Source organism: Lichenostomus cassidix, chromosome 3 (genome assembly GCF_008360975.1).
Source record: "Lichenostomus cassidix isolate B80296 chromosome 3, HeHo_3.0, whole genome shotgun sequence".
In the NCBI taxonomy this organism is placed as follows: Eukaryota; Metazoa; Chordata; class Aves; order Passeriformes; family Meliphagidae; genus Lichenostomus; species Lichenostomus cassidix.
The window spans coordinates 71,038,222-71,054,931 of NC_139483.1; the positions used below are offsets into that span (position 1 = coordinate 71,038,222).

The 16,710-nt window shown below is 32.1% G+C and overlaps 1 protein-coding gene across 3 annotated transcripts in view; it reads right to left on the bottom strand.

Moving 5' to 3' along the window:
* The window catches only part of GRIK2 (glutamate ionotropic receptor kainate type subunit 2), a 360,582-nt gene that overhangs the window by 148,476 nt on the left and 195,396 nt on the right, over nucleotides 1-16,710 (bottom strand). For all 3 annotated transcript variants that reach the window (XM_085056272.1, XM_085056271.1, XM_085056273.1), the window contains exons 10-11: nucleotides 15,366-15,479; nucleotides 6,988-7,194 (exon numbers count right to left, since the gene is read on the bottom strand). In XM_085056272.1, the coding sequence (XP_084912398.1) occupies nucleotides 6,988-7,194; nucleotides 15,366-15,479 (321 nt within the window). The remainder of the gene's footprint in view (nucleotides 1-6,987; nucleotides 7,195-15,365; nucleotides 15,480-16,710) is intronic.

A 16,710-nucleotide genomic window follows, 5' to 3' on the forward strand; every position in this document is an offset into this window, starting at 1 on the left:
TTTATTATATGTTATTTTATTTTATTTTTTCTACAGATACTACAGAAAAAAGTGAATTGTGTCTTTTTTTTTAAGAGGGTAAGTAAAAATAAAATAAAATGCCAAGATACTGGAAAATATTAAAACAGGATTAGTGGAAATCAATAGTCATTCAGCTTACCATCTCTCTATATTCACCAGAGCTGCAGGTTCAAGCAACAAGAGCTGAACTGCAGACTTGCCAAAACACTATATTGTTTATGGAATATTACCCCTCAAAACCTCACCTTCAAAAAGTATGAAAGATAAAATTTGTTATACATAGAAAAGCTTTAGCCTCAGTAAAATATTCATCATATGACTGTGAGATGCAGTTGCAGATTCTAGTTTGGACCTAAGGTTTGAAAAAAAATTAACTATGTCTTGCATATTTTGTCAAAAATGTTGCCTAAATTTTGTGCTTACAATGAGCTTAGATACCTCTGTAAGTACTATGCATAAAGTATAAAATTAAAATTTAAATTCCACTGTTATAATGCAAAACTGCTTAATATATCCTATGTAAACTCATACAAGTAAAGAAGTAATTATTATAAAGGGTGCAAAAGATTGATAGCTGACCAATACATTTTGTAATGAAATCTATGAGCAAATAAGGCTTGGGAATTCCAAAATTGGGATATTTGTATGTATTCTGAAGGTGAAAAGAATTCGAGATACGCAAAATATTACAGATGCAGCTGAGCAAAGCATTTAACTTGTTCTCACTGATACCCGTTCAAACTAAAACTAACCAAATGGTTTATGACTGCTCTGAATTTAGTGTACGTTATTACATCTTTTATACTGTGCTGAGATTTCTTCCATGAATTGGGGATGTAACATTAAAATATTTCCCTGTCTTAAAAATATTAATTTAGGTGATGTTTTACCTAAACTGTCAGAGTTGTCAAAAGAAGTTTCCTTTAGTCTTACTTGTAGACTTTAAACTCTTCCTAAGGATTCCTGAACGCCTTGCATGCTCTTTTCAAAAATTGAGATGTGTAGTTTTAGAAACCTACATTAGCAGATCTCAAAGGTCTTCTTAGGCTTTCAGACAATGGAAAAGTATTGTGACCTGGGCCTAGTGATGAAATCAAGGTTCTCAGAACAGCAACTGACCAGAATCCAGTACAAAACCACTCCACCTGCACAGGTTTAAAACAATCAAGATTAACCTATTCCCTCCAACACCTACATAGGACATGCACACACAGGTTTTGCATGGGATAAGCATGCACTTAATTAGATACACACTGATTAGCCTACTTTTTAAGGCACGTGATATATAAACCCTGTCTTTCTCAAAATCAGGGTCCCAAAATGTGGTGCTGGGTCACTTAAGTGACCCATGAACATGAACAGCATGACTGTTACTTAAGAAAAATTCTATTTTAATTCTACACCTTGTTTTTCTCTCATTGGTCAGCAGTGGACTCTCAAGGCACAAGACTGGGTTTGAATCCCACCAGAAACAGGTGTGCTAGTGGGTTTGAGTCCCACCAGAACTCCTGCTATATTATTGGGCTCAAATCCCATTAGAAGGCAAGGGAGTCCAACTGGAATCCCCTTGACGCAAGCCTACAAGCCTGTTACATTTTCTACACTCACATGATGCCTACATGCTGGCAACCAACATCCTTGGAGCCTTTCCCATCATGCCCTTTTCCAGCCACTCTTCTTCAAGACTGGGGTTGGCACTACCTGGGGTTGTTGTGACTCAGGTGCAGGACCTGGCACTTGGCCTTGTTGAATCTCGTACAATTGGCTTTGGCCCATCAATCCAGCCTGTCCAGAACCCTCTGCAGAACCTTCCTGCCTCCTGCCTAACTTTGTGTCTTCTGCAAACTGACTGAGAGTACACTTGATTCCCTCATCTGGATAATTGATGAAGATATTAAACAGGACTGGTGACAACTGAGCCCTGGGGAAAGTCACCAGTCCATGAGCAGACAGTTTCTCCAAGGAAATCTTGTGGGAAATGGTGTCAAAGGTTTTATTAAAGTCTATGTAGAAAACATCCATGGCATTTCCCTTACTCTAAAGTTACCTTCTCACAGATGAGGTTGATCAAACAAGGTCTGCTTTTCACAAATACCCCAAACATTAACTGGTAATGTTAAAATTCAGTGATTCTCTATGGAAAAATATTTTGAAAATGGACTAATAATAATGTTCAATAGGTAGTAGCATATGAGTGTGTGCTACTTAAGCATTAAAGTGTCAATACATTAATTTAAGAGCATCATTTGCTTAAAAAAGGCTCTTTAGGAGGTGCACCATACAGAGCTTTGAAAATGTTAACATCAGACCAGTGCTTCCACTCATATAATGAGGGAGCCTTGAAGAAGACATGGTGTTTTAAAGAGTGTTCATATTCCACAGAGTTTATTGTTGAGCCAATTTAGTGATGATAATAAAAGATACATTGCTTGATCGACCTTTTTCTTTTTCTTTTTTTTCTTTCTCTTTCTCTTTCTTTCTCTTTCTCTTTCTCTTTCTTTCCTTTTCTCTCTCTTTCTGTCTTTCTTTCTTTTTCTTTCTTTCTTTCTCTCTTTCTTTTTCTTTCTTTCTCTCTCTTTCTTTCCGTCTTTCTTTCTTTCTCTTTCTTTCTCTCTCTTTCTTTCTTTTTTTCTTTCTTTCTCTTTCTTTCTCTCTCTTTCTTTCCGTCTTTCTTTCTTTCTCTTTCTTTCTCTCTCTTTCTCTCTCTTTCTTTCCGTCTTTCTTTCTTTCTTTCTCTTTCTTTCTCTCTCTTTCTTTCTTTTTTTCCTCCCTCTCTTTCCCTTCCTTCCTTCCTTTCTTCCTTCCCTCCCTTTAATTGCCTGTTACTGTCAGGTCTTTTGAGATTTTAACTAATTAAAGAGCCATGGCTAAACTGTCCTTCATTGTATTGACAATTTCAGCAGTCAGACCTTTCACATGAAAGTTACAAGAAAGAGGGAAGAGAGGTTCCATAGCCTCTCCATGTGAGGGTTTCCTATAAGTATGAAGGAAAGAGGTAGAGTCTAAACAATGTGATGAAACAACACTGGAAATAGAAGGAAAAGTAAAAGGTGGAAGAAAGTAAAACTCCTTCACTAGCTCAAAAAGGAAGGAAACAAAAATCTATATAGTCAGTTATTAGAAGCTTTTTTTCACTTCTACACAATAATATAAAGGGTTTGGCTATAGGTATTCAAGATCATAAGGAACTTAATTTAAAATAAAAGAATGAAACCAACAGGATATTGGAGGAAAAATCAATAAAAATATTTAAATTTAATATATAAATATCTATTCTGCTACTAAAAGAATAAAAGTCTACTACTGTTATTTTTACAAATTGAGTATTTGGTATGTGAGTATTTATTTTGAAAAATTGGTATTGATTTTGCAAATTTCAAAATATACTGAAGTACAAAACAATGCTATATCTGAAGTTAACTCAAATTAAGTAGTGCTTTCCAACTTCTCAAATGTGTAAGATTCTCCAAGCTAAAAATTCTACTCTTATGAAAGACAAAGAAAAGTTCCAATTTAATCCTCACATATAATAAAAGAGCAATCATGATCTAAAAATTGGATCTTTTCTGTAATTATTTGTGAATCATAAAAGACCCACAAGCCTTGAAGACTACTGGTAATACATAAGCTTTGTGCTGTAGAAGAATCATTCAAAGAACCCCCAAAAATATTATTTTTAACCATGTGTATATAATAACAAATTATTTCCCAGTGAATTTTACATTTATAGCACTGTCAAAGAATAAAACAGTAATTTGTTTTCTGTTTTGGAACCCAAATAAGATATTTTTAAAGTAATTTTGGATCTGTAAAGTAAGATCTCTAATTTTCTAAAAACAAAATTATTTATTTTCATTTCATCTGTCTGTGCTAGCTATATTGGAACATAATTTACATGCTCAAATTATACATCTCATGCAATATAATATAATGACATGACAACTTTTAGCACTACAGAACAACCTGAAATTCTTCAGAATTTATGATTCAGTTCAAAACCAATTCAATAAATCTTTCCTTTCATAAAGTTCTTGAACCAAAGGCAGCAAGTCAGTATGAAGAACACTTTTTTAATGAAGAATTCATCCATAAAGAATGGAGATACCTGGAACTTAGCTCCTCCTTCCTCAAGTATGTAACACTCATATCTTGAACTATCTGAGAGGAGGGTAAAATACTGAATGAAAAGTTGTGGCAAAGAAATCAGAGAGCTTAACTGGAAAAATTCAATTCAAAATTTATTCCCAGAGAAATGTCATCTCTATTTGCTCTCCTAGTTAATATTTCTCTTACATTTGCAACTCTAGAGACTAGTGTCTTTTTCTCAACTAGAATTCATTGTCAGCTGTCAAAAGGAAGGAATCATTGTACTAATTTTCACCATCAGTGTTTACCACAAATTCAAAAAGAATCTACTCATTGCTTAGAGACCGGAATGCAGATGTGATCTCTGAGTAAAACATTCAAAGAAAGAAGAAACATGAGAAAAATATGGGAAAGGAGATTGAAAATAATCAAAGCCTGATGTAAACATTTCTGTCTCTGTTCATGCTATAAAATTTAAATCCTGAGACTGATATGATATGCTAAACTCAAGTCAAATAGAATTATCTTTATTTCACTTACATTTTTGAGTCCCAGTAATTGTGCAAAGTGACTAAACATTGTTTTCAAGATTATTAAAATCTTAGATTTTATTTGGTACTTTTAATCTTTATATGTGTTGCATTTTCCTTTCTATACATATAATATACCAAAATTATCCATTTTATTTTTTCTTGGATTATGCATGTTACGTTACCCTTGCAAACATATATACTACAGCATAGTAACCTTTCTCTCTGAACTTAACTGACTGACAGACAAAACTTAAAAACCAGATAAAAATAATTTCTAAAAACGTTTTTCAGTAGATGTAAGTGCTATGGCAACTTCAAGAACTGTCTTTATGCTGTAGTTTATTTTAATTAGAAAATCCTGTTGAAAAATATAGAGTAATTTCACCTTTCAAAAAATAAAGTAATTGAGTTTATTAAATTACTTTATAGAAAAGAAAATCTTTATGACAATTTAAAATTATTCTCTGAGGGAAAAGAAAGACTGAAAAGCAAATGGGGCATGTGAAGTACTAACCATCTGGAAACACCAAATGTGGTAACTGTCTATCTGGAGTTCTTCACTAAATTCTTTTGCCTCACTTTTGAGGTCTGAAGTGTAGCTTGCTAGTAAAATGTACAAATAACATTCATGTAAATAAAGGATGCAGGTGTATAAATAAAATGCATGTATTCAAATAGATTACAAAGTAAGAAGTGATAAAACCAGAGAAAAATTTAAAGAAAAAATTTAACAATTGAGAAATTGAGTGGGAGTAGTAAAAGTTATGGTCCTGATTAAGAAGTTGGACTGCATTTTCCGTATGAACTAACGCAGTCTCTAAACTTTGACTCCTATGTAAAAATAATTTCAAAAGGCAAAATAAATTTTAATCTGTGTTTAGTTGTATATTTTTTATGGGAAAAAAGAATATGTTTCATTCTGTTTTATCAAGAGGAAAGGATGGAGAAAGCCACTGTTCCACACACTTTACTGCTGTCACTTGTTCAAATGCATTTCAAGATCATTTTAATGTAAACTTTAGGTGGCCATACTAATGTTTTCTGAAGAATGCTTTAAGGCTGAATAATAAAAGGCAAATAAAAATGTGATTTCTTTTTTTTCTCAATAAATACTTCCACAATATCTACCTCAATCATGGAAAATTAGTTCCAGATGATGATATTACCTAGCAAGCATCAAATCCAATAGTCGAACAGGCCTATGCACTTATTAGTGTGTAAAAATGCACATTTATAGAGATGGACAGAGAGTCTAGCTAAATATGTTTGCTTTCTATATATGTGTACTAGGTATAATACATACACACATTTAAAGATAGTATAGCTATAATACTCCTACACATTCTTCTTAAAAATGTGAAGCCAGGCATAATCAACATCTGTTACAACACCAAAAGCAGATAATCATTTACTAGAAAAGCATGAAGAACAACCCTCCTAGTAAATATGAATATTTTGATTAGCACATGTTCTGTCCACCTGCTGAAATCTTACAGCAAATTGAAACAAGATAAGTATTTTTTTAAGCTATTCATGCAGTTTTTGCCATCATTCCACTTGACCTTTAGTTTCCTTTTCTATTTTAAATGACAGTGATGAATATGTTTCATGTCAATCTTTGACCACTTGTCTATAGAGAAAATGTTATCAAGAAATTCACCCAAATAAATGCAGAAAGCAGCAATGACAAAATTTTTAAATTTACGAAAATGTTTCTAAAAGACTGAATTCAACGGTCCTGACCAGCTGAGAAAGCATATTTTGAAGAACCTGAAGTAATGTCTCCTTCAATCATTTACAGTCAATTGTTATGGTATCTGGTGAAACATTACTTTGTTCCTTCAGTATATGTTGACATTTTTGTCTTACTGCTTGTACTTTATTGTTAAAATTTCAAGAAAGATGAATATCAAATAATGTGTGTGTTTACACATACACACACAGAAATTTCTCTAAGAAAAAATCTAAAATCCACTATCAGAACAGGAGACCTGACTTGTATTGCTGTAGAGAAGATATACATTTTGTTGTAAAATCCCATACATTTGTTCTCAGAAATAAACTCTGAGTAGTATTTATTTCATATTTTGACTTAGATGTATGCTATGGAAGACCTAAACCAAAATCAAAACAAGCACTGCCTATGGGCAAAACAGAGATGCTTTATTTTACAAACAAATTCCACACTAAGGAAGTAATGGGAATCAATCTACTTGCATTACTTCTTAAAACATCTGCATTTTGAAAACAGCAGTATTCAAATGACATTATCATAAAAGTTTTACAATTTGTATAGACAGATTTGAAATCTAAATGCATAGTTGAAAGGTTGTAAAAGTTAACTTACATGATCAATTAGTTCACGAACCATTCCATTCCACTGTCCACTGGCATCTTCTTGGGCTCCATATTTTCCATCTTCCACCAGTCTAATCTCATAGGAAAATCCAAGGATAGTAGACAGCTCCCTGAGGAGGTCAATGCAATAACCTTCAAACCGATCATTTCCATACAAGGGTTTGTCAGACTTCTTGAACATAACATATGGCTCTTCCTGTAAGAATTAAAAAGACAGAATGGATAATGAGTGCCCCCACACCTTTCTTCTCATTTTAGCTTTAAGTAGTAGACAATCATGTGCATACATATGTATACAGTCATGACACCATTCCCTGTAGGAAGAAATATTATGAAAAGTAGAATCCTTTTGGCTTTGCTTACATGTGTCTAAAGTCTTCATATATTTTCAAAGATTCTCTTCTTCTTTTTTTTTTTTTTTAATTACACTCTAAACACTGTAGACATGTCTTCAAGGAATTAATATAAACACTGAATTTAAATGTGCACCTTAACTAATTACATGATGGAGTAATATCAAAAGTATTCTTTGGATGGACAATGTAAGCATTTTAAAATGCGGAAACAATGTGCTTTGGCAGCTAAAAAAAATTTAATTAAAACCCCAGACATCAATCAAATATTTTAAGTATTAGATTTTGCACTTTCATTTATACAAGTAGTTTAATTGTTTTCCAAATGCTTCGTTAGATAAGGTGTAGAAAACCCACAGGGGGAGGAAAAAGCCAATGAAAGCATTTACTTCTTTATTGCCTTAAGTTATAGGCTGCCATTTACAAGACTGCAGCAAAACCTGAAAAAAGTTTACTCAAAAAGTAAATTCTATGATAGACATTCCATGAAAACTGAATTAAATTTCTTTAAGCATTCATCTGCTTATGTTTAAATCAAATTACAATGTTTTGGGGTTTTTGCATTAAGTGGTGTGTAACCAGACAGCAAAAAGTTTAAAATGATTGGCAGAGTAATTGTAATTATAGGAAGAAAATTGATATTTTGAAAAACATAGTATTTTTACATCTGTTTCTCAATAAAAGACAGCCTTTCTCAAATAAAAAGCTAAATGGAAATGTAAAAAAAAACCAATTGGTTGTTTTCCACTACAATATGGAACCAATATTCAAGTTATGTTTGTTAGGTTAAATATGCAACTCTGTCTTTGCTCACCTTTGGGAGAGACTCCTTTCATTTTTTATAATTAAAAAAAAAGAACCAAGTAAGGTAAGACAAATCATAGTAGATCCAATCACTGCACCAAATACAAGACTCAGTGAATAATCAGATAAACTCTGCAGGGCAACTTAAAAAAATTCTTACAGTACTAAATCTCCACATCAGCACTCAGTGGGGCTAAAGGCATCTCCTTTCACAGGCATATGACAGCTTTAATAACTCAACACTCCTGATGTAATCTGCTGCCTTGAGGTTTCCCATGATTAAAACATTATATCCACACAAAATAAGAACTTTAGTACATAAAATTTTACCCAAAGAAATTAAAAGGAAAATGCAGGGAAAATCTTGTTCCTAGAATAACTCTTATGTACTCCTATTGAAATTAATAAGATTACAGCCATATTTTCAAAAAGTACATTACTGATCTTCATACAATTAACAAGTAATGTATATGAAATAAATTGTCCAGCCAAATTACTAGGACGTTTTGACAGAAATTTCTCAAGCAACAGATAAGCAAGTGACTCTAGAAGAGCTCTGCTAGATATACTGCTGACAAGAACAAAGACCTAACAGAGAACATGAAAGATGAAAGCAATTTAAATTACAAGGATCATTGAATAATTCTTGAAAAGCAGAGATGGTATAAGAGCAAAAACCGTGTGAAAAGATTTGTTAATAAACTTGGGAAATTGATATGAAAAATTTCAAAGAAAACAACTGTAAGTAAAACGGTTTTTTCAGGTGAAATGAAAATTCCTTAAAGAAAGCACACCACTGGCCAAGCAGAAGCTATGCTAGGACAAAACACAGTGTGCTTGTTTTGTCTGGGGTAGCAGCAATTTTCTTCACATTAACTAGTATGATTTGTGCTCAAATCTGTTTTAGAATACAGGGATGATTTCATTACTGCCGAGCAGTGCTTGCACAGCATCAAGGCCTGTTCTACAGGCATGAAGGAATTCCAGTGTAGCTTGGAATGCACAGATACTAGACATTTGCTCCCAGAGTTGTTCAGATATTTACAGTCTCACACATCCCTCAATCTCTGGAATCTTGGCAAGATTCTTGACAATATTTTTGTCTCCATCTTCCATTCCAAGCAACCCTGAGTTATCTGGGACAGAATTTAAATATGTGAAATATCAGGGAGGACATATAATTATCAATTCATGGTTTTAATTCTGCTTCACTTAATAAGCACAGCAGGATTTTCTTCACTGAGCAACCCATATCATTGATACAGTCTTACATATTTATCTGAGATCATTACAGTGATGCTCAGACATTTTATCTGTTCTGCTGATGCTCATGCTTTTTTATATTTTGTTAAAAAAAAAATTTTGCAAACTTTTCTGGAATTCTTAGCTCTAGCATACTCATTTAAATTCTTCACTCTGACCAGCTTGGGTAAGGGTTACAAGTACAATATCTGTACTACTATTTAATAATTCTCAGCTTTTGCTGACATGTCTGATCAATAAGTTATTAATATTCTCTTAATTGTTTTCCAATCATACCTTGAGTAATTTCTCATTGGTACTTGCTACTTTTCCTTATAGTGTTCTACCATACAAAACTTTTGTTTTTTCTCCTCAGACTTTTTATTTGCTATGTAAAGTAATTTCTTACCTAACTTGAGCAGGGTTGGTTTTGACAGTTTCATCTGTAATAGTTATTAATCCCTGAGTTTTCTCTAGTTTGCTTTTTCTTCCAGTAATACATTCTAAATACTGAACATGGCATTCATGTATTCTGTAACTCCTGCACTTACAAGTGCATGCAAAGGGTACTACATGGTTTATTTGCTCAAGTTTTAAATTTATAGAATGGGATAATGTAAAACTGGTTGCTAAATACACTCTCAGGAAAGTGTCTATGCATTAAATGTACAATCATCATTTTTTCTCGATGGATTATCACTTCCACCAAAGTCTTTCACTAGGACAGTTATCATTGATTAGGCAGACAGAGTTGTTTTTAAACTGAGTGATTTGTAGATCGGCATCAATGTTAAAGTAAATATAAATATTTATATTTACTTTAAAATTGTTCACAACTTTTTTCCCTTCCATTCCTGAAAACATGACCCTTAAAAACTACTAGACCACATCACAAAACAAGTGTTCTTTGAACTCTTCCAAACTGTTTCAGTTGAAATTAAGTCTTTCAACTGGACATTTCCCCAGGAGAACAAAGAAACACCTTCCCATTAGAACTTTTATTATTGGTAAGAATGACATGAGTAGCTTGAAACAAAAATTCACTGAATAAACACTGACTCTAGACTTCTAAATGAATCCTCAGGAAGAGACAATGCTTCCAGAAAACATTGCTACTATAAATTAACAACAGCTTAACTTGTCACAAAATTTTAAGGTCAAAGTCATCATTTAATGTCTTATAAGACTAAAATATCTTCAGTGAAGAGGGGTATAAAAGAGCCTCACCCCAAGCCAAATAAGCACTAAAAGTGAGAATGCAGATAAACCAGAAAATGCAAAAAATAATTTTTCTGAGAAAATTTACTGCAAAGTAAACTTAGCTAAAACTACTGGAAATAAAGGTATGGTCACAAGTAACAGTGAAATCACAGGTACATTTAAAACTATATCTGCAAATAAAATCTGTGAAAAGTAATTAAGATTGTAACTTTACGGACTGGTTTTAGTTTTAAAAATGTACAGCTAATGCTTGAATGAAAACACACATTCTAAAAAACAATTTTCAAAACCTTTTTCTTTTCAGATTTAGACAATAAATACTTACTTGAATTATTCCTGTGAGTTATATTTTAACTTCAAAGATATTACTAGAAATTACAAGTTTTGAATTTCAAGTTCTTTTATTTTTTGTAAATATTTATCAAGCATATGGACTTTTCCTTCATAATTTCAACATGGACTTGCATATTTTTTAAAGAATTTAGAATTTATCAGGGTTGAAAAAAGCAAAACAAAGGAAAAAAAACTCAAAAAAAGAAAGTGGAAGGTGGAAGCCCTAATGATGATAAGAGGAAAACTTTCTTGAAAATTTGCCACTGTTAGAACAGAAAATTTTCATCATCATCTTCTTTTCACCAGAAGGTGTGATACTGGAGTGTTAAAAGACTGCCATGTCTTCTTAACATTTATATCACTTATAAGGAATACACTATAGGCTTCCATAGTAGGCAGTCAAAACTCTAGGGGGAGAGGTGAAGCAATCTACCAGTTACTAGTTTTGACTATCAGTCAAAACAATTGATGGGTGACCCATTTTTACACAGATAACAGGTAAATTTATTATTTTAATTTCAATATTATTTTAACATATATTAATTTAAAACTTGGCCAGTGGAAACTCATGCTTAGGTATTAAAAAAAGGGAGAGAAACTGTGCACTACCCATTTGAAAAAGCAGCATTTATAAACAAAATAAAATTGTTTTAAAATTCATTTTAATTATTCCTTCTAATTCCTTCTAATTCTATCCCTATTTGAAAGCAATTTTTTCAGGGAAGTACAATAAAAAAATGTAATTTCACTTTTCACATGTGAGGTAACAAAGAACTTCTAAATTTGAGAACATCACACACCTTTCATAACTTTCACACATTTCTTGGAAAAATTAAACTTGACAACTGTGAGCTTTTCAGAGCTTTGATATAAGCAGATACAGAAAAGTACATAAAAGCTACACAGGAAAGGAAAAAAGTATTTATTTCTGCAGGACAGGGCAAATTACCCAGTATGATAACATGTACAGGCTGGTAGGAAATTAGCATAAAAAAGTCTAAGCACCATGCATGTACTTTTATAAACATGGAAATTGAATTCCAAAGTTAAAAATCTTTCAAACTGAAAGTAGAATATATACAAGAACAGAAATATTTAGATATTTACATTTAAAGTCTAAATAAAAAAATGTATCAGAGTTCTGGTAGGAGTCAATTTAGGATAACCAAATTATAAGAAATTCTTATTACCAAAGCTGAAAAGTTGTTTTCTGTAGGGGTTTTTGTTTGGTTTTTCTAAATGTAGACTATTAATAAAGTAGACTTTTAAATGAAAAAGAAATTCTGAAGTTTCAATGCAGATGGTTTCACAATAAAATAAAGCAATAGTATCAAAAGGACTGATATATCCAAAACCATGGCTATAAAAGATAAAAAGAGCATACTTACTATTATTTTTCAAATTTCTCCCCCCCTTAAAAACAACTGACTATCTCTCCAGTGGACATGTTCAGTTGGTATTTGTGGCTGCTATGGGATCAGAACTTGGAAACAAGACGTGTCTTCACAAAAACTACATGTAGGTAGATTTTTGAGACAGGATGAAGTCCTGAGAGCCCCTATCCCTTTTCCAGAATAGAGCACTGAATTGTTGAGAAACCAAACAATAATCTTTCAGCTAGCTACCTGTAAAATGCATTACAAAGCATTCAAGACAAAAAGGAGCCCATAGTTCTGTCTTTACTTGCAGTGGATAAATTTATGAATCACAGTTTATTTTTCATTATTTTTCCCATCAGTATATTTTCTTCTTCAGTAGACTCAGCCACCACTGAAAATGCACTGAAAATGCAGGCTATACTTACAGCTGGAAAGATCTTAACGACTGTAAAATATAGGACAAAAAAGATATTGTTCTGAATTTCAGAAACAGAATTAAAAATAAGAGAAGGACTGCGATATTTAAATGAAAAGTGAGTATTAAAGCAAACTACAGAGAAAAATGATTAAGGCTCCACAGCTGGCAGTATACTATAGACTATTGTATGGAATTCTTATAGTGAAAAAAACAGCATAGAAAAACCATATGAACAGCTTAAATGATAGAATTGCCTTTTCTTTTTTTTAAGCAAGATTTTGCAGACTCAGGAAATGAGAGAAAAGGAAGCTGATGATGAAGAAGGTATGTTTTTAGAAGCTTTAGCATTTTATATTGTTCCCTTGCATTGCTACAAAATGAATATTCAGTAATAGGCTTTCTGTCCACCAGGAATGTAATTTTTAAGCACAAAGAAAGCTAGAACTACAAAATTAAGCTAGTACATGTTTCTTTACAAAAAATGGTTTGGATCCTTTTTGCTATTCTGAGTAGAGCTCTTACAATTTGTACCACTTCTTCTGAGTACCACTCTTCATAGCTGAAAAGAATAACTGCAATTACCAAAACTTTCCCTAAACAATAACTGAAGTAAATAAGGCAGCTACAAGTGAAAAACTTGTAACACCAATTTAAAGTACTCTTATTTCTTTTATTTATTGCATTAATTAGATACCTGCAAAGAGGATGAATACTTATGAAAGACCACTAACCAAAAGTTAACTCTTAAGAGAAAGGGTATCCTTGATTACAGAAAGCAGCTGTTCTCTTAAATCTCTGGAGTCTTTTTTGGTTACCTTTGCCAGATTAAAATCTGTGCTCATTGGCAGCACTGCTATTTACATTTGTGCAATTTACCATTTTTTGAGCTAATAATTTCAAACACAATCACGCTGGTATCACTACATAAAAGCAATATACTTAGAGTATATTAACTCAAACCTCATCAACACACAGATGTTAATACACAAACAAACATGAAACACCCTAAGTTATTGAGTGTTTTTTGTGTAAACTTGCAAGGATTGATCCTTGTCCCAGTATTGTTATCACTGATCTGGACTCAAGCATACAGTGATGGTTATTGAAGTGTGCAGATATAAAGGTTGGTTCACTACAGAGTAATGAAGGGAACAGGTCACTAGCAGGGACAGGGCTATATTCTGTAAAGCAGTAGTTCTAGGAGCAATTAGGTTCACATGAATCAAATTTATGTATTAGTGAAAAGCATCAAGAAAAATCCTAGGCAGGACATCTGGGTACAAAGCAACAGTAGTATAGTGAGCATGGGAGGTCAACTGGAATTACTAAGAAAATTTACTTGATAATGTAGTAGTTCTTACAGGTAGGAAACTTGTGAGAGTCAGTGGGAAGAAAATTGATAGATTAATACTCTAGAAGGCATGCTTTTACTTTAAGAGACTATAAGACATTCATTTATATTTTATTAAAAAAACAAGATTTTACATGTTTGTAAACTGTAATTATGACTATAGTGTACCATTAATATATTTAATGTACAAGAGAAAGTTATGGTGAAACTCTGCTAGTCTTAACACAACAAGAACTTACATCTGACATGTAAGTCAGCCATGTTCCAATGTATATATCTGGTATGCATTTTCAAGTAGTGGAATAAATGAAACAAAGGATTTCAGAAGATTTTCTATCATTTGTAAGCAGGCCTTATAAGAAATGAAAAAGTTACCCACTGGATTAAATTATATGACTTATGTTACATAAAAGGTTAAAAGCATACTGGCATTTGTATCTATGTACTTGTAAAAATTCATTCAAGCTTGAAATGTCAAAATATATGTTGGTAAGTAAAAGCTTCTTAATAAAGTATACAACAGTTGGGAAGTGGATTCCTTTTTGATATCTGCAAATTCACAGTAATGGCGGCAGCAGACACGCTTCTAGAAAGTTTTTTGTTTGAATTGAAATTAAAATTATTATTTCAAAATTATTGTGAGATTACTGAATACTTATTTTTATACAAATAAATGTATTTGACTATAAGTAAAAAGTACCTTAGTCACTGCTGTGAATTTGCCAACAATGAAAATAAAATAGAAATTACTCAAATTGTTTCTTCTGTTCTAGTTCAAATAACAGATTAATTAAATATGTGTTACTAAATCTTTTATCTGAATAACTGAGCAATAACAATGTTAAATAAATGTTAAATACTTTGTACTTTCCTTTGAAATGTTAGAATAGCAAACAAAAGCAATAGATTTTTGCTGGCTGAAATCATCAGGCCAAGAGACAAAACATTTTTTTAAACCAATCTCTTTTGTCCTCTCATATGGTGCTGAAGTAAGTAGCTTTGTAAAGAAGAAAACATTTTAGTCAATAACAAGAAAAGTTAAATTACTAATCAATTGGTATAACTCTAAAATTGGGATAACTTGCTTACTATTAAGACAAGAGTAAATATCTATGACTAACTTAACAACTGGAGTTCATTCATGACACATTCTAAGTAATGGTAATGCACACTGCAGACTGTTAATTACTATTGCAATTAGTGTATCATATTCTATTAGTGTTTCTGCATAACTGTATATCTGAAAACGCAAATTTAATTGCTTACCAAGATGGTAGTGACAATTAAAGAGCGATTGGACAGGGAATCTGTGATGTTTGCTGGTTTTCCTTTCTGATTCTCTGTCATGTTAAGGCCACTCAATGGATCCCAAGTTCCAACCTATAAAACAGTAAATAACTGTGTAAATTGCCCATTAGTTACATTTCAGCATCTAGAAAAGACCACTATAAGGAAAAAACAGATTGCTACTGGGAAAAAAAATTGATTGTTAATAGTTGTTATTAAATTTTGTCCCATTTTTCTCTGTCATTATATTTAAAGTCTGCTTATTTAAAATATGATTACCAATACATCAAATTATGTTCTGTAAAGTGTGACATTAAAGTGTGACATTAAGTGTAAAAATTACGTAAAGAATATCTAAAGCTACTCTTAATACTTAATTTTCCATTTCTCAAGATAAATTACATCTGAAGATAACTTAACAGGCAGAAATTCATTTGCAGAGCACAGAGCATTGTCTCTATGAAAGGATTTACCCTTTTCTGTGTTCAGAGAGAACAGCAGGACAAAATATGTTTTTGGGGAAAAGTAATGGAGAAGATAGAAAGAGGCTAAGTGCAATAACTTAATTCATTTACAGATAAATTTTCAACACATGAGTATCTTGACATTTTGTACTTTGAAATAAAGTCTGTAAGATTTTTATCTCAGTAAGAAAATCCAAGGTTATGCTTTAAGGTTCAGGTCCAGGACATACTAAGTAGTAAGTAGTGAGGCTTGTCTGTAATGTATCTGCATTTTCATCTAAATACAGTTAAAATGGTCAAGCAGTAAATATAACTATCCATTTTAAAAATCAGAAGGTTTGTATTACCCCACTGTCTAAAAAATCCCCACAAATATGCAGTTTTTTGGTTTTAGACAGAATTTTAACCATAATTTCAAATATTTAACATAATACAAGGAAATTATATTATAAAACTAAATCTAGACAAAAATTAAAAATTTCTGTAATAATTCATTATGAATATATATGTATGTATATAAACACATACAATTTTTAAAATCATCTTTTCAACTGACTCCTGAGAGACTATTTGTATACTTTTAAGTGATTTGTTGCCACAGGGCTGTAAGGTAAGTTCAGGATGCAATGTGGTGTGAATAAAAAGTGTTCCCTTTCTAAAACTGAGATTACAGCAGAGCATGAATCAGTGGATGCTGTAATAGAGAAAAGAAAAATTTGATCTCTTTTTCTACAATTTTCTGTTCCACAGGAATCAATATTTTATCTTTCTACCTTGCTTAACACTCAGTTACAAAAAGTAACTCTTTTGAACTTGGCCATTCAGTACCTCATAAACCAATCAAAGAGTCATGAAGGCAA